We start from the raw sequence: 27,495 nt of genomic DNA, 5'->3' as shown, positions 1-27,495 counted from the left end.
ATACAGTCCAAATGTAGTGAAGTAAGTTGCATGTTTTTCTTTTTCGAATAACTCTAAAAAAAAATCAAACAATTTAAAGTCATTGTGCTTACCGCTAAAAATATTAAAACAATGCAGTGAAACCTGAGCTTTTGCATAGTTCCTTAACCTAAGACTTTGTATTGGAAAATAAGCTTGTGGAATTAATCCCCTGTCACAGGTTAAGCTCCTCATGCCATGTGATAGTGACTGTATATATCCTGGAGCATGAAATCATTACACTTAAATGTCATTCTGTTAGTAGGAAATGAGTGAAATAACCTCAGCTGATATCAAGAAAATTATGGCAGTTACTGTTTAGTAATCATTACTCTGTATACAACAGAGGAACTGATGTAACAGTTACAGAAGGTTAAAAAGATATGACTACAGTTTTCAAATTAACATTCATAAAAGGCCATGTCATGTTATGAAAATTCACATTTATTGTGGACCTTTCAGGAAAATTTAAACAAAGAAAACTTTATATTTTTATTATACTATCACTGTTGCAATGGCCTACTTCTTAAAAGGCAGCCTTCTGTCACAATTACCCTGCATTCCATCAATTTACTAAATCAGCTGCTTAAATGTTTTTTTTTTTTTGTTATTTGTTTTTTGCTTAAATGTAAATATCATAAGTTGATTTTTGTTTTGGAGTGGAGACCGGCGCTGCCTGACATTGTTTTATGGTATAATTTTAATTCATTTTCTGAGAAGATTGTTTCACCTTCAACTTGAGCACTGATCCAGGCCATCTTTTTGGAGAAGGTTCCCCTGCACCCTAGTAGCGGAAGTGTGCAGTTAGAACTTGTCTGATTGAAGACTGCTGGAACAGGGCTCAGTTTTGAGTTTTCTTCTGGTTAATTGGGTAACTTGCTTAAATCAGATTGTTCGTTTTCTATTGTTTTATATATATAAAAAAATTGCACTTTATTCATCTGCTTTTACTGTATTTGTGTTTCTTCCTACTTTATTACTAGGGGCATTGACTACAACTCTGAACTGAGATATATAACAATAAGCATCTTTTTATGCGCATTTAAAGTGTTTTTTTTATTGTATCTGCTTTATTTTCTGGAAAAAAAAAAAATATATATATATATATATATATATATATATATATATATATATATATATATATACTTGTTTCCTGCCTTTCTAAGCTAGTATAGTCCAGTTTTCAGGTTAGTGCTGAATGCTGAATTCAGGGCTGTGTTACAAATCTTTGTGTTTGCCCATACCTTACTTGGATAGAAGGAAGTTTCTCTGTTCACCTGTGAGAGAGGGGAGCTTTGAGCAGCCTATATGTCCCTGGAGGAGTGGTTTCAGCCCACAAAGTAGTAGTTTATTGGCCATTTTGGGCTAATTTATATCTCTCTCATTTCCCTGCTATAAAAAACACATTTGACCGGTTTTGCCCGGCGGGCAGCACCGGTTAACTAGGATATAACTATTCTTGGCTCCACAAAGTCTCCTCTTCAATTTTTCCCTTGGAACTAGACAAACTTTCAACTTAAGCACTCAAGCCATTAATTTCTCAGCCCGGCACTTGCTCAAAACTCATAGCAAGTACTTATAAACCCTAGCACTACAGAAGGACAAGGCTCTCTATTCAACCTTACCAGCCATTCAGTAAAACAGTTTACTGTACCTATCCAGGCATGTCCAAAGGGCAGTTTCAAGTGTACTCTCCAGTCCAACTGGTGAATCTGGGCATTTTGAGGCAATGTTACAACTGCCTCATGTACACAGACAACTCTCTCCTCCTACCACCAAACACTAATACATGCAGGAGATGCAATTATATAGCCAAACTGGAGGTTAAGCTCTTTCAACCCAATACTGGATCAGACAGTCAAGAGGAGAAGGGAAATACTGGCATCACACCACCAGTCTCACACTGACTCATTAAACCAGCACCGGCAAAAAACACACTTAAATACATGAAAACATACTCGGAGGCTCTAAATAAAAATCTGCAAAAGCAACAGAGCCCTCTAAAGCAGACATCCAAGCAACCTCTACCCCCCCCCCCCAACACAAACCATGAAACACATACTTCACAAAACCAGTGTGCCATGCAATCACAGCCCTCAAGGCAAAATAACATACCCAACATACTAGTAATAGGTGACTCTATAGTCAGGCACACTGACATCCCACTCACTAGGCTGAATAAGGAGTAGGTTACTGTTAACTGCCTGTCGGGTGCCAGGATCCGCCACATAACACAAGCACTCAGGTCACTCCAGAACAGGTACAAATATGACTCTGTCATTGTCCATGTTGGTGTGAATGACCTGAGCCGCACCTCCCTGGACTACATGAAAAGAGACATGGAAGAGCTCTCTGATCACGTAGCCCAGGCCGTTATGACCCACACCCTGAGTAGCATCCTGCCCTCACCAAGAATAATACCACGGTATAAAGAAAAAATTATCAATTTCAACAATTGGCTAAGTTTCTGGTGTCATTCAAAGGGGATCCAGTGTCTGTCTGCCTGGGATAACATGCTCGACAAGCCACGCTGCTTCACTAGAGATGGCTTGCACCTGTCACCCTTAGGCTTTTGAATACTGGCCAAGGCTCTTGCCACCCCCATAGTGCCTTTTTTAGGCAAGGCTCAAAAGACAAACCCACTACCGTAAATTGCACAAGTAACAAAAATCTGAGGGTAATACTACTCAATGCCAGAAGTCTAAACCTCAAAATGCACCCACTCAAGGCACTCCTCAGTATGGAGAAAATCGATATATGTGCAGTAACAGAAACCTGGTTCAAGGCTTCAGAGAGCACCCCAGCACTACCAGGCTACAACTCATACCATACATTTTGGCCACAGAAACCGGACCGAAATATAAAAGACGGGGAGTATCCATATTCATCAAGGATACCCACACCTCCAGGTTAGTGGCACAGCACGATGCTTTAGAGATTATCCACATGCAACTAATAATGGGAAAAACTGCAATTCAAATTGTAGCTTGCTACAGATCACCCACCATGTCCCAGGACCCCCATTCCACATTTCTGGAAACACTGGGTAACATAAAGGTCCTACCAAACACCCTAATAGTGGGTGATTTCAAATACCCAAACATTAACTGGGAGACTTAATCAAGTACTAACTCCCTTGCCCAACATTACTTAGACTTTATAAACTCAAATGCCCTGGAACAACTGGTCAACACTCCCACCAGAGGTGACAACATATTGAACCTGGTCATCACCAACATGGGCGACCGGTATTCTACACCGGAGGTCAACCCCTCGCTGGTTAGATCTGACCATAAACAAATCACTTTGGATATCCACATTCTGCCCCACCCCTGGACAAGGAAACCACTGTGAAAAACTTTTCAAAAGCAAACTTCACGTTACTTAAGATGGAGGTGGAAAGTTTCAAAGCCCCCGTGCTAAAGGATGACGCTGTCCAAGCTGCAAAATCCTTTACTAATGCATTCTATGGGCACCTACAAGAATGCATGGATTGTGCTATCCCAAGCAAAACCAAGACTCACTCCTCCAAGAAAAGGAAACCAGTCTGGTGGACCCCTGCCATAAACAAGCTATACAGTAGAAGGAGGAAACTAGTACAGAAAAGAGTAAAATCCCAAGAAGGGAAGACATCCCTGATCAGTATCAGCAAGAATCTACAATCCCTCATAAAATCGTCCAAGGTGAGCTTTGAAAGAAAACTTGCCAAGGACTCCAAAGATAACCACAAGCATTCTTTAGCTATGTCAAGAATCTAAGTGGCAATGCTCAGATCTGCTCAGAGTTAGTGCAGAATGGCACAAAATACACTGAACCAACTGATATTGCCAACATCCTGGCAGACAGGTTCAGTGCAAACTTCACCCCCCTCTCACCCCCAAAAGGGCCCATAACCATACCAGAAGAATGTAGAGCCCCTGAAATCACAGACACTCAGGTAAAAATAGCCCTCTCCAAAGCCAAAAACCCAGCATCAGTGGGACTGGATGGTGTCCCAGACTGCATCCTACATGTGTTCAAAGACAAACTAACCCCTGACCTAAACACACTGCTCAAACTCAGCCTCTGCACAGGCTACGTATACATAGAGTGGTGCACAGCAACAGTTATTCCACTCCACAAAGGTGGAGCCACAACAGACCTGGGGAACTATCGCCCTATAAGCCTGACTAGCTTGGTCTGCAAGGCTATAGAGCGCATCATCATGGAACTCATTAACAGAGACACTGGGAACCTCCAAACACTGGACCCTACCCGGTTCAGCTTTGTTAAGGGCAGATCATTCCTCCTAAACCTAGTGAACTTCTTTGAGACAGTTACCAAGGCTATAGACGAGGGAAAGGTGGTGCACACAGCCTACCTAGACCTCGCAAAGGCCTTCGACACCATTCCCCATTCTGATATTATAGACAAGCTTACCAGCCTGAACATAAACCCCTGTGTCACAAGATGGGTTGCCAATTGGCTCACAGACAGAACCCACATGGTGAGAGTTGCGGGAGCTAGGTCTGACTCTAAACCGTTTACAAGTGGCGTTCCCCAGGGCTCAGTCCTAGGACCTCTCCTGTTCGGCATATACTTCTCAGAGGTACAGACAAGCACAGGAGGACTATGGCTGACCAAGTTCGCAGATGACTGCAAACTAGGGGCTATAACTGACTCACCAGCTGACACATACATCCTCCAAAAGGGTCTCACTGAGACGGATACCTGGTGTCAAAATCATGGCCTCAAGCTAAATGCCAAAAAGTGCATAGTTATTCCCTTTGGAAATAAATTACCCACAAACTACCACATAGGTGGTAGTCCCCTAAATATGGAAAAGGTAATAAGGGATATGGGGACCCAAGTAGATAGTAATCTCTCCTTTGTTAATCACATTGCCAAAGTCATTAGAAAATCCTTCTATGTGGCCCACCTAATCACAAAAGGGTTTGCATCCAGATCAGAAGAGGTCATTGTGCCCCTCTACTCATCACTCATCAGACCCATCATAAAGTACAATGCCCCATTTGGGATGTACCTTACAAGACATCTGCAACAGCTGGAAAGACCATAGAAGTACGTCACCAAGAGGATCACTGGCCTCAAACAGGTGCCCTATGCAGCTCAACTGAAGAAACTCCAGCTGTACTTGGTTGCATACTGCCTACTCAGAGGTGATCTCTGCGTAACATACAAGGCCATGTCCAACCCAGAAATGATGGACATGCTCCACCTAAAAAAACCTTATCCCCTTGAGCCACACACTCTATGGATCTAAACCGCACCACAACAATAAATAGGATGTGCTGGAGGGATAGATTCCTGTCCCAGAGACTTCCCATGCTATGGAACAAGATCCCAATCTACATTAGGCAGAGCTCCTCGCTAGCCCTCTTCAAGAGAAACATTGACGAGTGGATGGGAAACAGAAAGTTTACCCCAGGGATCACTTCAGTGGCTCTGCTGGACAGAGGCACAGGGAACTAATCTAAGGGGGCGGCGAAAGCCAGCACATTCTGGCTAGGCTTATAAATGCCTTCGGGCACCTATGAACCTATGAACCTCAACCTAGCCCCATTGGCAAAAAATATTTTGAAATGAAAATTGAAAGTCTTGCCAAAAAAGAAAAAAAAAATCATGCCCCTTATACCCCGTGTTTGATCTCATACCCACATTTTTTTGCTGTTACATTCTTTGTCTTACATCACCACTGCCACTGAAGTAAAGGCACTGTGACATTCAGCAGGATGGCACAGTGGTGCAGCGGTAGCTTTGTCACTTCACAACAAGAGGTTCTCCAGTTGGATTCCCGTCTGAAGTGCCTTCTGTGCAGAGTCTGCATGTCCTCCCTGTGTTTGCGTGGGCTTTCTCTGGGTACTCCAGTTTCCTCCCATGTTAGAAAGACATGCATCTGGAGCATTTCTCCCTGGGACTCTGCTGAAAATTGGCTTCATTCGAAGTCGGACTTTACAACAAATATTAAATAAATAAATAATAAAGTAAAATAAATAAATTCTCCCTTTATCAATTCTCAACCAAATCCTAGTATGTTTTGTTTGGAGTGTTAATAAGTGAACTGGATAGAATAACTTAAAACACAAACTGGAAAAAAAAATAAAACAATACTATGACTTTGCTGCTGTTACTTACAAAGCATTACATTTCAGGTGAGAGTTCCCAAAGCAAGTGAGCACTTGCTGTTGACAAAAGTGACTTAACGTGCTTAATTTATTTATGTGTTTACTAATTTGATATCTACAGTTAACTTCAGGTTTCTAAAAATGTTATTTCATGAGCTGTGCTGATACATTATAATAAATATTACTGTGATGTTGATGTTATTTTAAGTTCAGGCAAAGGCTACATGCTGTGGAGTAAAAAACGAATCTAGTACTCACTACAAAAATGTGATCTACTATGTTTTCAATCCCCCTTACCCCACTCCAAGTACTTTTTACTGTTATGTCAGTAACTGGGGACCTGGACTGGCAATGCACCTGTTGCACCCCTGAAGTTCCTATTTTGTCTGTCAGGGGAGGGGCAACCAGTGTAAGTGGCTTTCTGCAGAAATTTTAATATTAATGGGAATGGGAGGAAGGCATACAATAACCCAGAGGCCACTGATAAATAAGAACATCCCTTGATGTCTGACCCTGTTGAGGAATTAAGGAAAATAAGCTGTTGCACTCTGAGTTGGTCAGGGGTGTAAACAGGTCACAGTAGAGCTCCCCATAAAGACCAAACATTATAAAAGCTATCATCAGACTTAGAGACTACTTGTGTGGCATCAGAAGACATTTGATGATCCTGTCTGTTAGCTTAACTGAAAATGTAAGTCACTATCAGAAAGTTCAAGTTCAAGGTTGTTTAGGTGCTTTTAATAAAGCACCATTACAGAATAAAAATGGAAACAATAAAAATACATACACAACAGAAACGTATATAATATAAAATGACATCAAATGGCCATGTGTAATTATCTTTGAACTTGCTTAATACCCCACCTCTTAACTACAGTATTAACATTTTCTGTCCTACAATGCTCCTTCTCTCATTTCCATTTCTTTGAACTTCTAATCCCGACATACCCCACCTGTTAACTACAATATCTTATTTTCTGCCCCATTGGGTGTCTTCCCTTACTTCCATTTCTTTTAATTTCTATTCACTAAACACAAGATGTATTATCGATTTGATAAACCCATTAAAATAAATTAACCACAAGGCGAATGGTTTGCAGTAAAATCAGTTCAATGTAAAATAACAAAACAAACAGCAAACCTCTATTTCCAAAGTAAACAGCTTTTCAGCTCATAGTAGTATGCTGCAGTAGCAGTGTAGCTGGTTCTTCAACCCAAAAAGAATCGCACAAAAGTATAATCCAAACGAGAACTTTAATAGCTATTGGATTATACTTTTGTGCGATTCTTTTTGGGTTGAAGAACCAGCTACACTTGCTTTACTTTGCAGCATACTACTTTTATGAGCTGAAAAAGCTGTTTTACTTTGGAAATAGAGGTTTGCTGTTTTTGTTTTTGTTATTTTACATTGGGAACTGGATTTTTTACTGCAAAGCCATTTCGCTCCTTTTTGTGGTTAATTTATTTATGATACACTGTCGTCTGAATTAGGAGCGTTTACCTTTTACTGCAAGCAACTTGTTGCCTGGTTTTATTCTAAACCCATTAAAATACCTATTCAAATGCTCAAGGTTCAACATCTACTAAATGCATAAGTATCTTTTATACTGTAATAGTTTCCTTTATTTCATATGAATGTAATCTAATTAGTAAATGTATGCTTGAATGTTAATGCATATTACTTAATGTCTGTTCATGCAATTACTAAATGTGAAAAAAAAATGTTTGTAATATTGGAGCCTCAGGCTTCTGCTGAAAAGGGTTATTTGAATAAATCCAGTGGGGCAAACCCGGGAAAAATAAATGTGAAATAAATAAAAAAAAACATAACTACAATAAAGAGATAAAACAGCATTAGCCACAAGGCATTAATTCACTTAGTTGTAATATTAGTCTGCTTCCCTGAATATAAGATCAAATAAACATGTCTTTAAGGGATGTTTAATGCTAGCTGGGAAGAGCATTTACTGAACCATAAATCAGCAACTTGCAGGGGTATGGGGCCTGATATTGACAAGTACAAAAACTCAAACTCTCCAAGTTAACCCTTGGATCCACCAGCAGTCTCTTGCACACTGAGCATAATATCCATATGGGGCAGTAGGGCACAATGAGATTCTTCAGATAGTAAGGACCCAGGCGATGAATGGCCAGATCCACTAATGCCAGGATCTTAAAGATGACCCTAAACTGGACAGGAAGTCTATGTGAATTGACTGTGTGTTCCAATAGCTTCATTGCCTCCCGATGCAAATAGAAAATAGCAAAAATTGGCTCCTCCCTGTTCAGTGATGTGTCACACTACAGGCAAATTGACAAAGTCAACAGCAATTGCACCCTGGGGAGCCATGGGGATATGTAACAATAGCAGGACTGCTCTCACCTCTGGAATTGTTATTTGTAAGGAAGGCTTTTGTTGTGTCCAGGTCCCTAGCTATCTGCCCTGAACAATGCTTCCAGTATCAGGGTTGAGGCATCCATGATGGCTCTGACATTGAGGAAAGGATGGGTAAAATGACATCTCTTCTCTAGACTATGAAGCTGAACCCACCTTAGGATATGAGTGAATAACTAGAGTCATATGTTCTAGTGACTTAGACCAATGAACATGTAAGTTCCATTGCAAAATCCTCATGTGTAATCTCACTAAGGGAAACGAGACCCAGGATCTTTAATACAAATGCTGCTGACAGTCTGGGGTGCTGCAGCAATAGCTGAACCACTGTCTGAATGGACTGAGTTCTGCCTGGGATGAGACTTACTAATCTGTGGAATATGCTCAGATAGCAGTCCATAAACAGTGTACCTGTGATGGCTCCGGATGGGACTTTGCAGTATTGACTGATATTCCCAAAGAAAAAAATAACTGTATTAAGTAATGCCTTGTTTGGATCAGGGACTCCTTTATGGAGATAGCTAGAAGATAGCTATCCAGACAAAAGAACACCTTGATTTCATGCAGACCTGGGTAAAATGCCACCTAGTCATGCATTTGGTGAACACCATATGGACTGTGGTGAGACAAAATGGTAGGCCACTGAACTGGTAGTGACTGACTTCCACATGGAAGTGCAAGAACTCCCCAAATGCCTTGGCAGTTTTTATGTGTAGATAGGCATTCTTAAGATCCAAGAAGCAGATCCAGTCTCCTTCCTGAAGACATGGATAGATCAATTGCACTATGACCATCTGGAACTTGTTCTTCTGCATGTATAAGTTTAGGCCACTTAGATCCAGAAAAGGACTGAGGTATTTTGCCTTTTGGGAAACAAAAAGAGTACTGAATAAATACCAGATCCTCTCTGGTTTGGAAGGACCTCTTGGATGACTCTTTTTTAGAGGAGTTTTGCCACCTCATGTCTGTCAGCCTCCATCTTATGGTTTGGGTATCTGGGAAAGGAAGGAAGGCCAGCTGTGGAGCACATATGAACAGAATTGTATAGCCTCTGCATATTACTTCCCTGATTTATCTGTCCTACATGACAGCATGCCACACCTTGAGATGGAGAAGAATTTCAGCCCCTGACTGTCTCCAGAGATGGACAGTAGGGCAAGTCCTTAGGAATGCTGTAAATTGCTCCCAGGCAGAGGGCTATCAAATCCTGATTCTGCAGATGTCATCTGCCTCTAGGGTAGTGTCCATTCAGGAAGATTCTGTGTTCACTAGAGTTTCTATCCAAATACTGCTGAAACAATATTGTTGGACCTTTGGATACATGAGTTTTTTTTTTCCTCCTTGCAGCTGACCATCAGCTGCCCTAGAACCTCTCCTCATCCACCAGGTCTACCAAACCTCCAACTGCTACCTGCAACTATTTCTGACAAATATTTGGGGCTGGGAAGGAAAGCAAGAAAGCTGGAACAGTATTATCTTGCTGCCAAGCAGTAATTTTCTTCATTCCTCTACCCATTTCCTGCACGTCAGTAATGCTACAGGTTTGGACATGAAATGGGAGTCAGTGCTGCCCAATCCCTCACTTCTGCAAGGACCCTGACGTCAGCAAGACACTTTGCCCATCTCTAGACAGCACTATGTGCTGTTGTCTCTCTGGTCTCCACCACTGGATCAATGCACCAGTCTGCCTCGTGCATGTGTATTTCTCATCATGTAGGATGGGCACAGTCATCCTCCCTACTGTCAAGTGCCTAAGACAATACTCAAACTTATGTCACACAGGCCCTTCTTTTGTGTTTCTTCCCATCAGCTGTCAGAGCTTCTGTAATGTCCTTTTCCCATATTTTTTACATATTCCACAACAGGCCTCCAAATGATCAAGCCCCAGGCACACAATAATAGCATTTTTTTTTATTCTGGGGGAAATCCTGTGGCCAGATTTTACACTTTTGCTTTTTAAATTGTGGAGCCTTAGATTTATCCATATTTAATTACACTACTTGTTCTTAGCCAGACAAGAAGAATCACTAAAAAATTAAACTAACCCTAAAGGGCCAAAGTCCACAGAAGACCTTGGTAGAAGTGGGAGAGGTTGAATGAAGTAAAAAACAGACCACAGTTGTTAGCCACAAAAAATAGTTCCTAAGTACTACTAAAGGCTACACTAAAGTTTTTTGAAAAAAAGATAGGGTACTTATCACCCAAATCGTATAAGGTTTTTTGGAAAAGAAGCACGAGCCTGGGATGACTATGATGAATCATGGAAGTGAGGGGAGTTAAAGCTTGGGAAAGCACTGGAAGGTGCCGAAAGATTTGACACCAGTGGTAAACAGTCCTGTCTTTGAAATGGATGGACTGGCTCATATATGATAACCTTTTATAACAGGCAGAAATCAGAAAGGACTTAAGACTTCAGCTTTTAATTCCATTCATTTAATTTAATATTCTGCATGGCAGGATAGTCACAGTCAAGTTGTAAATTCATGTTCAAATATATCCTGTGGAATCCATGACATCCAAAAGTTGAACTAGATGTTTTTATTTATTTGTGTTAATCTTTTTTGGACCGGTTTTGGCCAAGCACTGGGGGAATTCCTCTACTCTTCTTTTATAAGTATCATGAGATTTTTTACTTTCACCTGAGTTACTACAAACTCTGGCAGACCTGGATTTGGTTTGAAGAAAGATATCACTTATCATGCTGCAATGCAACTAAACTGAACTCCCTCACCAAAGTGATAATTCTTGAATACTGAGGTACTTAAAGCATGACAGTATAATACTTTGCCTGCTTAGTATGAGTCAGCATATACTATAGGCTGGAGTCCAGTATTTTCTCTTACTGCTTTCTCAAGACATTTGTCCCGTCATTTAAATCTAATTTAACATCAGCAAAAACTAACCAACACACCCCAAACTACCAGCAGTCTGAACAAGAAATCTAATCGTTTAATGTTTGTTTTTAGCTTCCTCCCACAAATAGAAGATACACATGCACCCACACACGCGCGCACTTACACACACGCAGACACACACACACACACACACACACACACATGCAAAACACATCCTCAAAGATAAAGCTATGAGATCAAGGCATTTGGAAAATGTTAACTGCAAATACAGAAAAGCTTTGTTGAAAAGTGAGAAAATCAATATCTTTCTCTCTTTCTGTTAAGGCTCCCTATTGGAAGTGTTCGAACTGATATAATACCATGAGTCCTAACACTTTGAAAACTGAAGTGAGATTTGAACAAATAAACAGTGCTTTCTAAAACTTGCTATTATACCTTTAAAGCATTTTAGCAGGGAGATTTGCCCCTGCATTCCCTAATGTAGAGGCTATGCCCCTCTCATCCTTGTTACTTACTAATTCTAACTCTGAGACTGCTATAACTCAGAGTCAGGAGAATGCTTCTAGATACTGCAATCTCAGAATTAATACATACTTCCCTAATCCACTTAAAAGTCTGATTGGCCTGAGGATCATAATTATAACTCTTGGGCTTTCAACAGGCACCCCTTCTAATCACACATTATCACATCTGCCACAATTAAGGATGTGGATTACATGGTAGGAAAAGCTTGTGCTGCTCTGCAACCAGACTACATATAAAAAGCAGGTCTAAATTATATTTTTCATTTTGATGAAGTATTTGAAACCCAGACCCCAGAGCTGCTGTTATAGAAATTGACTAGCAATGTTTCAAGATGAATGGTTTACTTTGTCTGAAGTGAATGATGGAGATCGTGAGACAAGGCACAGACTGGTGTTTCAAGCACAAAAAGCTGAAACCTAAGATGTACAGAACCATGGTGAGACCAGCACTACTGGACTGTCCAGAAACCTGGGCAGTGAAGGCAGAGCAGTTGAAAAAGCTAGAGGTGATGGAGATGGTGTGCCTAAGATAGGTGGTAGGATGCTCACTGTGGGGCAGATAACAAAATCACAACATCAGAGCAGAAGCAAAAGTAGCTCCAACTGCAGAGAAGGGAGAAAAAGTTATGGTGGTTCAAGTATATGTGCAGGAAAGCAAAAGATGACCTGGTGAAAAAGATAGACAGGAAGAAAGCAGGAGAAAATGAGGGTGCCCAGCCAAAAGGTGTCCATTCAGAAGGATTCCATTGAGAAGGCCTGTGACAGTCAGTCTAGACTGTCCAAGAAGGTAGGAGAGTGGCACCACATTGAGAGTGGTGCTAACAGTTGATGTGGCACCTCGACCCATGTGGAAAAAATGGGATAAAGGGGTTTGATGAAAATGAGGAAGAGGAGAAGACAGACTGGGCAGGGGTTCCTGGATCACAGTGAATTTCGGTGGCTATAAAACAGCTAGAAAGCCCTGACACTCAAGACAATGAGCCATCATTTGCCACTAACCCTGTGGCATCCTTAAAAGGTGCACTTGATTATATGGAGTCACAGGAGGATACCACTGTAACTGAGATCACTCATATTTGTTATCAACTTGCACTTGCAAATAAACTAAAAATTCTTCAGTGATTTGTGGAAGGGTACAGTTACTTTTTCATGTTAAGTGATTAGACAATGAATCACCAAGTATGTGAATTTTTAAATATATTTTAAATACAGCAAAGACAATTATTGCAGTTAACTTTTAGGGTTCCAGTCAAGTTTCAGTGTTAGGTCCCCTGTCAGAGATGCTGTTGCTGCACAATGCAGATACTTCCAAAAATCCCACCCAATACACCTCTTCTCCATCCAAATGTCTTCCCCCACTGCCCCATCTACATTTCACATTTCTCCCTTATCACCACTTACACCTTCTTCCCCTCTAATAGGGGACCAATCAGCGTGCACGTTTTGGAATATTAATGGGGTGGCCATTGTATAATTTTGTTTAATCATATCAGGGTCCATCATATTCTTTACAAGTAAAGACATAATCTAAAATGCCTGCCTATCGAATCTTATAACCCCTTCTTAACAAGCATAATCTTTAAACAGATTGCTTGCATATATTTAAATCAAAACACCTCTAAGAAAAGTATTTTGGTAAAGATGGCATGCAGTCTGGTAACACATGACGGAAATCTCAGCCATGAACAAACAATATTAGAATGCACCAAAATACAGTTAAGAGAAGAAAGTTAAACTTTACTGGACAGGATTATCAAGTCATCTTGTATCAGCAATTTTCAGCTTGAAAAAATAGTTAGGAGATTATACTGGCTTCTCTGTCCCTGGCAGAGATAAACATATTCCTTCCTCCTTACACATTTAAAATGCAAACTTTTGTAATTTTTGGATATATAATATTAATAAAATAACATGAGTTCTCATATGTACAGCCAGTTCTATTCTCACATGGGAAAAAAGAGCAAATTCCCAGTTACTTCATTATCATGCCAGTTACTGCCCATTATCTTACAGATAGAAGAAGAAATGGCAGATGACATGACTTTTACTGTGTGAAGTCAAATGTCTTCATATCCCCTCTGCAGCTATTGCTGAGGCACCACCTTCAGAATGGTAATTGACTGCAAATCCTCCTATGTGCATGATTCTTCTGCTAGCGATACCTTCTCAAGTACTTTTATTTCCTTCAAATAACATTTCATATGTAATAAGACTTCAGATTTGTTGTTTGTTATTTGTTGTTTGTCGATTGTTACTACACCTGGAGGAAGCATTGCTGGCTCACCATTCTCTTCTTCTTCTCTTTCGGCTGTTCTCATCAGGGGTCGCCACAGTGGATCATCTGTTTCCATTTCTTCCTGTCCTCTGCATCTTGCTCTGTCACACCAACCACCTGCATGTCCTCTCTCACCACATCCATAAACCTTATCTTAGGCCTTCCTCTTTTCCTGTTACCTGGTAGCTTCGTCCTTAGCATCCTTTTCCCAATATACTCTGCATCCCTCCTCAGCACATGTCCAAACCAATGCAATCTCGCCTCTGACTTTGTCTCCAAACCGTCCAACCTGAGCTGACCCTCTAATATACTGATTCCTAATCCTGTCCATCTTTGTCACACCCAGTGCAAATGTTAACATCTTTAACTAATAAATAGGGCATGCTGGCGGGATAGATTCCTGTCCCCGAGACTTCCCATTCTCTGGAACAAGATTCCAATCTACATTAGGCAGAGCTCCTCGCTAACCCTCTTGAAGACAAACCTTGACGAGTGGATGGGAAACAGAAAGTTTACCCCAGGGATCACTTCAATGGTTCTGCTGGACAGAGGCAAAGGGAACTAATCTAGGGGGGCAGCGAAAGCCAACACATTCCAGCTAGGCTTATATATGCCTTCAGGCAGATAGCCTAGTACCTATCTATGAACCTAGGAATTCTGCCACTTTCAGCACTGACGCCTGCCTTTTTGTCAGTGTCACTGTCTCCAACCCATACAACATAGCTGGTCTCACTACTCTCTTGTAGACCTTCCCTTTCTCTCTTACTGGTACCCGCCTGTCACAAATCACTCCTGACACTCTTCTCCACCCATTCCACCCTGCCTATACTATCTTCTTCACCTCTCTTCCGCACTCACCAATACTCTGAACTGTTGATCCTAAGTACTTAAACTCATCCACCTTCTCCAACTCTACTCCCTGGATCCTCACCATTCCCCTATCCTCCCTCTCATTCACACACATATATTCTGTCTTAGTCCTGCTGACCTTCATGCCTCTCCTCTCTAAAGCATCTCTCCACCTCTCCAGGGTCTCCTCACTACAGATCATAATGCCATCTGCAAACATGATAGCCCATGGGGCCTCCTGTCTGATCTCGTCTGTCAACCTGTCCATCACCACTGCAAATGAGAAAGGGCTCAGAGCTGATCCTTGATATAATCCCACCTCCACCTTAAACACATCTGTCACTCCCACTGCAGACCTCACCACTGTCACACTAACCTCATACATATCCTGTACCACTCTTACATACTTCTCTGCCACTCTCGACCTCCTCATACAATACCACAACTCCTCTCTAGGCACCCTATCATATGTTTTCTCCAATTCCACAAAGACACAATGCAGCTCCTTCTGACCTTCTCTATATTTCTCCATCAATACTCTCAGAGCAAACATCACATCTGTAGTGCTCTTTCCTGGCATGAAACCATACTGCTGATCACTAATCATCACCTCCCTTCTTAACCTAACTTCCACTACTCTTTCTCATAACTTCAAACTATGATTGATCAGTTTTATCCCTCTGTAGTTACTACAGCTCTGCACATCACCCTTATTTTTAAAAATCGGTACCAAAATACTTTTTCTCCACTCCTCAGGCATCCTCTGACTTTCCAAGATTTCATTAAACAATCTGGTTAAAAACTCCACTGCCATTTCTCCTAAGCTCCTCCATGCTTCCACTGGTATGTCATCTGGACCAACAGCCTTTCCATTCCTCATCCTCTTCATAGCTGTCCTTACTTCCTCCTTGTTAATCTATTGCACTTCATGATTCACTATCCCCACATCATCCAATCTTCTCTCCCTCTCATTCTCTTCATTCGTCAACCCCTCAAAGTACTCTTTCCATCTGCTCAACACACTCTCCTCACTTGTGAGTATGTTTCCCTCATTATCCTTTATCACCTTTACCTGCTGCACATCTTTCCTAGCTCGGTCCCTCTGTCTAGCCAATCGGCACAGGTCCTTTTCTCCCTCTTTAGTGTCCAACCTCTCATACAACTCTCCATATGCCTTATCCTTAGCCTTTGCCACCTCTCTCTTTGCCATACACCTCATCTCCTTATACGCCTGTCTACTTTCTTCATCTCTCTGATACACTTCTTCACCAGCCTCTTCCTCAGTATACTCTCCTGTACTTCCTCATTCCACCACCAGGTCTTCTTGTTGTCCTTCCTCTGTCCAGATGTCACACCAAGTACCTTTCTAGCTGTCTCCCTTACCATCTCTGCTGTAGTTACCCAGCTAGTCGGTAACTCTTCACTGCCCCCCAGTACCTGTTTTAACTCTTCCCTGAACTTTAAACCCAGCCACTGGGGATGCACAAGCCAGTGCATTTCTTCATGCCAGGCCCAAGCCGGATAAATGGGCAGGGTTATGTCAGGAAGGGCATCACATGTAAAACCTCTGCCAAACAACATATGTAGACAACAGTACAGATTTCCATTCCTGGCTCACCATTACTGTTCTCAATGGAGTGCTTGCTGTCTTTGGTTTCTTGTCTTTAGGTGAGCAGGATGCCAAAGACTGAACAAAGCATGCCTTCATCTTTGTCCCACTACTCCCTGCTATTCCTCCAGTTAGGACTATAATGTCACAGCCACTGTATCACTTGCAACATATATCTTCCCTTCAATGGGAATATACCACATAGTACAACATCCATCTTGTGCACTCTTGGTAATGCTTCTGCACAGGTGAATGCCTGTTAACTTCTCTGCATAATGAAACATAGAAGAGAACTAGGGAATTGTAATGTGGAGAAGAAACAAACAGCAAATGAGAGGAAAGATTTGTGTCACAAGTACTACAAGTGGGTGGAATAATGCTCCATAAACCTGATTTTGTGGCCAACAAACACCATTATTGTACCTTCATTCATTGAAGTACTCAAACAGTATTTTTTTTCCTAAAGAAGACTAGAAACTATTCAGCAACCAGCACATTCTGTTTTCAAAATATTACTACTGTTTCTATTCTGTTCAATACGGTGAAAGGAAAAGCTCTATTGCCCTTTACCTAGGACTACTAGATCATCAGCTTGACTGATTACAGTTGGAACAGTACGTTGCTGCTCGATTACATAATGAGGTTTCCATATGCCATCTTATTACCCCAGTGCTTTGGAATCTGCACTAGCTACTTACTCAGCCTTACACTGCCTGTAAGGTCCTAGTTCTAGTCTATCTTGTCTTATACCACTTGGACCCACCTTAGCTTAGGCACTCCTTAATTGGTATCAGTCTGCTTGTTCTCGCCTTTATTTGTGCCATGGCTTTTTGGAGGTTCTGGGGGGGGGGTCCAACTTAAGTCAACTGGAGAACATTCCTTGACTCACCAGGGTACTGTTTTTGGGAATTCAGGGCTAAATGGCTTAGGATGATTCCAAAGCGTGTCGGTTTCAAGCACTCAAGAAAAATCTACCTCTACTACCTGTTTTTTGAGGATCATTCCCACTTTGATTTTTATCTCAGTATCTTTGGATTACCTTTTGCTGTTATTGTTTTACTTTATTTAACTACTGTAACAGCACTTAGCTGATAGGCACTTAAATAAAATTTAACTTGTAAACTAACCATTTAATGTAACTTGACACAGCAATTTTACAAAACCATTGCCAGTAGTTTCAAATTTAGACAAAGGGATAAAAAGCTGCTCTACAGTTAAGAGAGTAACATATGCAGTAGTCCTTCCTTCCTCCCCGTTATGTTTATTGACGAAGATGGCCACTGAGACATGAGTAATAAGGACAAAGGGTAACAAACAGTTAACTGAAAAATATTCAGTGTTGAATTTTACTAATTTTGCTAATAACCAGAATTCTTTGTGGCATCTCCATTAGCTATCATTTTGTGACAGCCTGTTGAGCTTTTGGTGTTTTAACAACTGTGACTTACATGGATGCCTTGACTAGGATACAATGTGACTTTCATTGATTCAGTTTGAGTAAAAGAATTTGCAGATATTCTCACACATTTTCATTGTAAAATTATAAACTCTTATCAGCATACTGCACAGTGATCCCTATACCCAAGGTCCATATCAATCAATGACACATTATGAAAACACTCGGTGTGAAGCTGGTTTTTAATGTTAGTAGGGAGCAGTACCATCAGTTGCAAACTAAATAGTGATTTCATCAAAAATACAAGTTGACAAAAATAACAGGAAAATGATGAAAGCTCTCCGTTACTAAATTCTCTGTAGTCAGTAAATTGTCCATTGCTTCCAAAGTAAGACATTTGACTCTACAACAAAGAAAACATTTCCCATACCTTTCAAAATGATCAGTCACAAACTTAACTTACCATGTTGTTGTGTCTTTCAGCTTTTCGGAACTCCGGTCCGCTAATGATTGGCAGATAGATTTTTACATGCCGAGTTGCCAGCCCTGACGCACAACCTTCAACAAAGGTATGCCCATTCACGCACGTCTCCACGCAGAAGACACTCTAGCTGAGAATCTAACCGGACAGCGTCTTACTGTGAGGCGACAACGCTACCGCAGCACCACCACCGCAGCATCACAACCTTAACTCAGTCCGAAAATACACCTCATACTGAATACTTGGTACACATCCTCTCAAATCAAGTGTTATAGTGCATAAAGCACTTTACAAAGCAGATCAAAATTCACAATTCAAACAAACAAATGTTAAACAGCTAAAGTGTATACTAAACAAATATACTACACAAATGCAAATATATAGCTGAAACAAAGACTATTAAGATACTAATTTAAATAATAATATACAAATATTAAGATAAGTAATACATCTCAAATCCATATCAAAGTTATAATCAGTGCCTAAAAATTACAATTAAATCTTTTAAAATTTTAAAGAATACTTACAAAAGGAACACAACCATGGGATTAAGTTAAAAAATGTACAATATCAAAAACAAGGAGGCTAAAATGAGTTATTAAACAGTTAATAGTTAACAAATGATTCACTACAGCCTTCTTAAGACTGGCAATTAAATATCCATTTGTTTGCTGAATGTTTACGGTATGATTCTATACACCTTTAACAAGACAGTTAATTAAATATGTGTTGGCTGAGCACTGATCTGCCTTTCAGAGTTTATGATAAATAACCAACCACAGAATCTGGGCTGCTGCAACAATTTATTCTTTCGGTACCTCGGCTAAGTGCCTTCAAAGGAATAACCACAGAAACAGTTGCTGCATCTAATATAGTAAATGCATCAAACCAATGAATTAATTAATCAATTAAACAATTTTATACAATCAAAGATTTAAAGAGACCATACACAAATGAATACCATGCAAAAAATCACATAAGTGAACAACATCAAAACAGCATAAATATAAATAAATAACCATTATTTATACATAATATCTTACTGTATTAAATAGTGAGATTCATTTCCAAATTTAAGCCCCCATACAGTCCATAATGGTATGATGGATTCTTTATTTTTTTGTGCATTAGCCCAACCTAAATTCTACAATGCTGGTAATTTTTTACAAAATTTATTAAATTTGGAGAGCAGATTCATATTGAAATTTGGTACTCTTAAACCTAGGGGCTTAAATTTGGAAATGAATCTCACTATTTAATACAGTAAGATATTATGTATTAATAATGGTTATTTATTCATATTTATGCTGTTTTGATGTTGTTCACTTATGTGATTTTTTGCATGGTATTCATTTGTGTATGGTCTCTTTAAATCTTTGATTGTATAAAATTGTTTAATTGATTGATTAATTCATTGGTTTGATGCATTTACTATATTAGATGCAGCAACTGTTTCTGTGGTTATTCCTTTGAAGGCACTTAGCCGAGGTACCGGAAGAATAAATTGTTGCAGCATCCTAGATCCTGTGGTTGGTTATTATTCGTCGTTCTGCTGGTTTTCTTATATTTCAGAGTTTATGGTTAGAATTTATAACATTAGACTGATTCTACTTGCAGCACTGTCAGAGCAATATCTTGTTGAATTTTCACACTGACCCTGGAAGTTAATAAATGGAAAAATAAGCATTTGGGACTTTAAGGGTTTAAATGAAGTTTTACAAAAAGTCTGAAAAAAGCAGGAGTTAATGAATAGTGCTACATGTATGACATCTGTGCCTGTAATTACTGCTGTGCCTTTTGATACACCAGGCTCTTGGTATATAGCTTCTTAAAAATATATGTTCAAGAATAAATAAAAACAGACAGAGGTTCATAAATGGCTAAAGACAATTTTTCAACTAGTTGTATATAAGAACAAAGGTGGTGAGTCAAACTTTGACATTAATGAAAAACAACACCTAATTCTGAATCACGTGTTTTGCCATAAAGGCAAACACCAGTCTACCCCCCATGTCATGGGTTGCACCCCCATCTCATAATTATTTCAACTATAAAGCTTTACTAATTCTGAAAAATTGAAATGCTTTGTTTCTAGCAACATTAAATATTTCCTTCAGGTACTGTCAAAGCCTACTCACGAAAACTACTTTATCAACCTTTCCTAGCCACAAGTGACGTTAAATTATCTATAAGGGGTCCCTATTAAATTAACAAAAGTTACAAATCCCGAACAATCACATGAGTGAAAATGCCGCAACTGGAAGTTGCTTTTCTTTCATCGCAGTACAGTGAAGATCGGGATATTTGCCCTTTCTTCACTGTATTGCAATCTCGGAGTTGGAATATATATCTAGCAGGGGGTGTTGGGGTCGCAGCCCCCACAATAAACTTTTCGAGTTGCGGCATTTTCGCTCATGTAAGCATTTGAGATTTGTAACTTTCGTTAATTTAATAGGGACCCTCTATAATTTCACAGTATCTCCTTGACCCTCTTTAATTCAAAAAGGCACTGTTACTATTCTCCAGTTCCCTGTCTATAAGCATTCCAATTCCCAATGTGAATTTTCAGTTTTTGTAGTGGTTTAAAAAGCACATCTTCCAGCTGTTTTTGAACCAGTTCAGGCAGTCTATCTTACCCCTCTGCTTTGTCTAGGTACAATTCCTCAAGTCCCTATCCTACTCTAGTCATCTCCTTATCTGTCCCCATTCATGGAGATGACCCTTCTTTGAAATTTATAAATAATGAGATTTAAAAGCTCTTTCAGTTCATTACAGCAGCCTGGGCTGTTTCTTTATTCTTCTCAAACTCCTCCCTCTGCTACTAATAAATTTTGATGTCAGATTTTTATGTGTTTACCTATACAGTTGTAAAACATTTCCGATCCCTCCTTTTCTCATCTAACCAAGCTCCTTTCTAGTTCTACTGTGGACTGACAGATTATGGTAATGTTAGAGATTCAGTACGTATGCATTCCTGTAAGACCTGTACGGTTAATGGAACATAAATTTGTAGTATTTAATATTACTATTCATTAGAAAATGGGCTTAACAGTAAATGATACCTTACTAACGAATGAAACATCTTCAACAGACTATAAATATAGACAAAAAAATCCAAGTCTGTTAACATTTCAAAGTGTTAAGAAAAAAAAACACAAGACTAAGGCAAAAGAAATAACTTCCATCATGCTTATAATAGCTAAACATGGATGAACTGCCAAGGTTAGCGAGCATGAAAAACAATAATAAATAAAAATAATAAAACAAAGTAACACAAATATCAATAAAAATGAAGTAACAAAAATACCTGTAGCAACAATGACAAGGACCTGTTATTTCCATTTCCTTGCAAAGTGCATATTTTAAAAATAATTACTTAATGACTGTAGGGGAAAAACTGAGCAACAAAATTTGCAGAACCAGCAATAGTTACAATGACCTGTGTGTATGAGACAGAGACAATGCAGGCAGGGGCATTGTAATGATTTGCACTGTATTTGTATTAAATCCGATGAAATTAAGCATGCCTTCCTTGAACAAATAAAATAATTTGTAGGTAATAAAAAAATTACCTGTTAACCAAACAGTACAACCACGAAATCCACCCCTTGTACCAACAACCTGACCTCTCTTACTTCTGCTAACATGGTGGGCCTGAAAAACGATGTTAGTTGACTTCTGTCCATTCTGAAAAAAATAAATAAATAACAGAAATGTTATATCATGAGGCATTTCATGATACATGACTTTTTTCAGTTAAATAAACTACAAAGACAGTATGCACCCAACACTCACAAAAAGAAATGTAATTCATCTTTTGTCTGATTTACTTTGTATTCTACTTTTCTGAACATTTAGTATACAAACAAACCCTCCTTACCAGCACTACTGTCTGCATTTATTGAGAAACACTTCAGGGATTTGTGTACCATTTACTTACTCCTAGTTAATAAGAATTCAAGAATTCAAGAACCTAGACAAATGTTGGTTAACTCAGATAGTTGTTATTAAACGGTCTTAAGAAGATCAACTATTTTTTCAAGGCTTTTGAGTTTGAAAACTGGTCAGTCTTTGTGACAGTTACAGGCATGTTCCAGGGGTGGTTAACCATTGTATACAGATCACATGATGCAGTTAAAAAAGAAGACGATAGGCTTGGAATTAGCATTACAGAGAAGACAAAAAAGCCACAGTTAAGTGTGACACACTTCCAGAATTCATTCCAGAAGAGGAAAGTGAGATGACCACATCTAGGGAAAACTCAGTGAGAGGCAGAATGTAACTGTGCTTTATCAGTTCACACAGGTTTTGATTGACATGCGCAATCCATTCCATTTCATGTAAATTAACCGTGATTGGCAGGTTTCTTGCTTCAAATAATGGATTCCAGCAGATTTATCCTTCTGGCAGATCCCTTTCTCCATCACTGCAAGCTGCTAGAAAACACTAAATGGAACCACTTGCCTACTGAAATCAAAACCAAGAAACTGGCAATAAGCTTAAAGACAAGCTTTAAAATCACCTCAAGTTAGCATCCTCTTGCAACAGCTTTTATGACAATGGTTAATGGCTGCTATCACTTCTGTTCAAACCTATGGTCAAGTTTTATTCTCCGTTATAACCAGTCTATTTTCTCTATGTTCAAAATGTTGTTCTTACTTTATATTCCTGTGTATACTAGTTATATATATATCTATCAAGTGTTTCTTTACTTAAACATAGTACTCCTGTGTTTTTTTCAAACCATTGTTTTTGATCTTATTTGGAAGTTTTTTTTCAGGTGTGATTTAAGCACTTTAATTTTATGTATTTCCTTCGTAAAGTTTTTGTGCAGGTTTTACTGCTCTTGTTGGGTGGTACAGTGACAAGCAGGTAGCACTGTCACCTTACAGCAAGAGGCTTCTCAGCTCAATTCTTGGCTGGGTTGCCTTCTGAGTCTGCATGTTCTACCTGTGTTCCCGTACATTTCCTCTGAGTGCTCCGGTTTCCTCCAACATTCCAAAGACATGCAGTAGATGGACTGGGCACGCAAAATTGCCTATAGGTGTTAGTGTGCATGTGAATGTGTAGTGTGGAGGAACTACCATGACAGAGCTAGCCACCTGGTTGTGTAAACCTTGGCTCTAGATGATTGTCATTGTTGAAGTGACATCCTGACCCCATGTGCAAAAATGGTCGTGGCTAAAAAGGGTAAATGTACCCACTTACCCAGTGAACAAATAGCAGTAATTAAATAAATGAAGACATTTGCACAAGTTGTGCAAATTAGTTGTTTATGAATATTCATTATCTCCATTAGCGAATAAATATTCAAAAAAACATACTCCCTTTCAGCTGTAATGTTATTCACATGCCTTTTCAACTAACATCCATTATAAATAATACTAAATCACATTAATTCATCAAAATAACTTTTCATTAATATAACGTAAGACATTTTAACCATTCTGTGATGTCACTTTCTCTCTCCTAGTGTTTTTAACATTTTTTTTAAGTTTATGAAGTTTAATCATGGTTACTGTTATATTATTATTTCTCCAAAATTGGTCAACACTTGCTAACAAATTCAGCTCAGTAGTTCACAGAATGGCTGAAATACTTTACTTTATATTTACAAAAATATTTTGATGAATATATGTACTAATGACAGAGTCTGACTATTTCTACTGGCAGTTTCACAAAGCTGTCAACTTCTCTGCTTAAGAATTCTGGAGAAAGCCAAAACTAAGAAGGGGCAAAGGTCCAAAATCAAGAAACATTTTAAAATATTACTCTGACTTAAAATGTTAATAAAACTTTAATACAAAATGTCTTGTTCTATTAACTTTCTAAGCGAAAACCTCCTCAGAACTCAAACTCAATTTATTTAGCGCTTTCGTCAGACTATATCAGTTGACTTCTTCAGAATAATTAAAACATCAAGTAAATCACATATATATATATATATATACCATTCAGAGAACATCATCTGACTCAATCAACTAATGAAAAAACACTTTCAATAAAACATGCAAATTAGTTACGTATTCCATACAAAAATATAAAAATGTAAACCTTGTTTGAATTCAGGTTCTTAACAAAGAAAAAGAACAAGAACTTGCACAAATAAATAAAAACATACCCACAACTTATGTGTCATAAAACATCACAAAAATTATTTTTAAATTACTACCCTATAATATATAGGAACACAGCTTTAAAAAGTTGCTTAACTGAGACTATCATTAAGACCAGGGTGTATAAGGGCATTAAGTCTCACTTGCCAAAATATCTCCTTAAATTCAAGTAAGTCTTCCCATGGTCCACCTTGAGGGTCTTGGGGTATCTTTACAGCCATGAAAAACTTAAAATCATGAGTGGGGTATTTTTCTACATGTTGAAATAAAGCACTATTGGTGTTGTGATTTTTGAGGTCCCTCCCATGTTTGTATATTCTCTCTTTGAGCCTCCTCTTGGTTTTTCCAATGTAAAAACTTTTGCATTTTGCACAAAAAGCAGTGTAGACAACCCCCTATGCATTACAAGAAAATCTCCTTTGAGGTCTAATGATAGTATGATTGATTTTAATCTTCTCAGTACTAAGAATAAAATTACATTGGGCACAAAAACTACATTTTTTAGTCCCCAAAACACCATGTTGGGGTAAACTTTTAACTTCTCATTCCAATAAGTTCTTAATGGTCGCCCCTCTCCTAAAAATTAAATGGGGTTTTATCCCCACATTTTCTAAAAGTCCTTATTGGCTATAAAAAATCCGCCAATTTTTCAATAAAATGTTAAATATGTCTTGGTGGTCTGCTGAGCATCTAGTAATGAAGGAACAAGTGTACTCCTTAGCATCATTATCTGATTTGGGAATAGGGTTCCTACCCAAGTTTACATCTGTGTTCACATTCCTGTAGTTTAATAAAGGCATTATAATAATACTTTCCCTCTTTTCACAAATTTCATTATAAATATTCTCAACCAAGTCAATAGGATACTCTCTAGAACTAAATATTTCCTTCATTAGATTACATTGCAAATGAAAATCTTCATCCGGGCTGACCATTCTGCAATTCTCACATACTGGCCTTTAACTAGGCCCTTTTTAACATGTGACAGGTGGTTACTTTGATAGTGCAGGAGGCTATTACAGTAAGTTGGTTTTCTATAAAGATCACTTACTAAGTGTGCACTTGTCTGGTTCTTTTTAAGCAACCCATCTAAGTAGTGGATATCATTCAAATTATATGTGCACGTAAACTTTAAGAACTCTGTAGTACCATTTATGTACGTTAGAAACTCCTGTACATCGTCACTGTCCCCATTCCACAAAAAAAAAAAAGAAATCTTCTTTATAACACAGATACAAATTCCATTTATTAGTGTATGGGGAAGTAAAAAAGAACTTTCTTTCCCACATAATATTTGCGAAAATGGGGGCACAAGATGCCCCCATGGCTAACCGTGTTTTCTGAAGGAAATATTGTCCTTCAAAGAAAACAAAAATTGTTTTTTAAAATAACTTCCATAAGGGGAATTGCTGTCCTGGAGGAATACTATCTGCTTGGGAAACATCCAAAGAAATGTTACCTCTATTCACCGTAGGCACGTCATGAGAAAATTGCTGAATGCGCTGTGTTAAAAGTCCGATGTTCTCAACAAGGTCTTCCCCTAAAGTGATAGTTTGAGAGGAGGAACCCATACTCAGGTCTGGTCAGCCACAAACTCTACAAAAAAGCCAAGAACCGAAAGTAATTACAAATCCAAAAAAAAACAAAACCAGAAGGAAACTTCCTCAGACTGTACCAGTTGACTTCTCCAGAATAATTAAAACATCAAGGAAATCACACACACACACACACACACACACACACATATATATATATATATATATATATATATATATATATATATATATACCATAATCATGTTATACCACATTCTGTAAGTATTGAATGGTTTGAAGAGTTCCTTTATGACAGTCAGCTTTTTAGTAATGATCAAGTGGCAGTGTTAGTGACCCTTATGGAAGTTATTTTAAAAAACAATTTTGTTTTCTTTGAAGGACAATATTTCCTTCAGTAAACAAGGGTAGCCATGGGGGCATCTTCTGCCCCCGTTTTTGCAAACATTATTATGTTAATGTGGGAAAGAAAGTTCCTTTTTATTTCCCCATACACTAATAAATGGAATTTGTATCTACATTATATAAAAATTATTTTTTTTTGTGGAATGGGGACAGTAATGATGTACAGGAGTTTCTAGCATACATAAATGGTACTAATGAGTTCGTAAAGTTTACGTACACATATAATTTGAATGATATCAACTACCTATATGTGTTGCTTAAAAAGGACCAGACGAGTTCACACTTAGTAAGTGATCTTTACAGAAAACCGACTTACTGTAATAGTCTCCAACACTATCAAAGTAACCACCTGGTACATGTTAAAAAGGGCCTAGTTAAAGGCCAGTATGTGAGAATTGCATGGATGGTTAGCACAGATGAAGATTTTCATTTGCAACGTAATCTAATGAAGGAAATATTTAGTTCTAGAGAGTATCCTATTGACTTGGTTGAGAATATTTATAATGAAATTTGTGAAAAGAGGGAAAGAGGTATTATAATGCCTTTACTAAACTACAGGAATGTGAACACAGATCTAAACTTGGGTAGGAACCCTATTCCCAAATCAGATAATGATGCTAAGGAGTACACTTGTTCCTTCATTACTAGATGTTCAGCAGACCACCAAGACATATTTAACATTTTACTGAAAAATTGGCAGATTTTTTTATAGCCAAGAAGGACTTTTAGAGAAGGTGGGGGAGTGAAACTCCATTTAATTTTTAGGAGAGGGGCGACCATTAAGAACGTATTGGAAAGAGAAATTAAAAGTTTACCCCAACATTGTGTTTTGGGGACTAAAACATGTTTTTTTTGTGCCAAATGTAATTTTATTCTTAGCACTGAGAAGATTAA

At 38.8% G+C, this 27,495-nt stretch overlaps 1 protein-coding gene across 1 annotated transcript in view; it reads right to left on the bottom strand.

Annotated features, from left to right (window-relative positions):
* Window positions 1-27,495, bottom strand: part of PAPSS2 (3'-phosphoadenosine 5'-phosphosulfate synthase 2) — a 388,626-nt gene that overhangs the window by 223,560 nt on the left and 137,571 nt on the right. The window contains exon 2 of the mRNA XM_044056309.1: window positions 22,100-22,214. Coding sequence (XP_043912244.1) covers window positions 22,100-22,214 — 115 coding nt within the window. The remainder of the gene's footprint in view (window positions 1-22,099; window positions 22,215-27,495) is intronic.

This window comes from Protopterus annectens, chromosome 14.part0, assembly GCF_019279795.1.
Source record: "Protopterus annectens isolate FY-2018-M chromosome 14.part0, PAN1.0, whole genome shotgun sequence".
In the NCBI taxonomy this organism is placed as follows: Eukaryota; Metazoa; Chordata; order Ceratodontiformes; family Protopteridae; genus Protopterus; species Protopterus annectens.
Note: the sequence above shows the minus strand (reverse complement) of the source record. Positions and strands in the feature narration are given on the sequence as shown.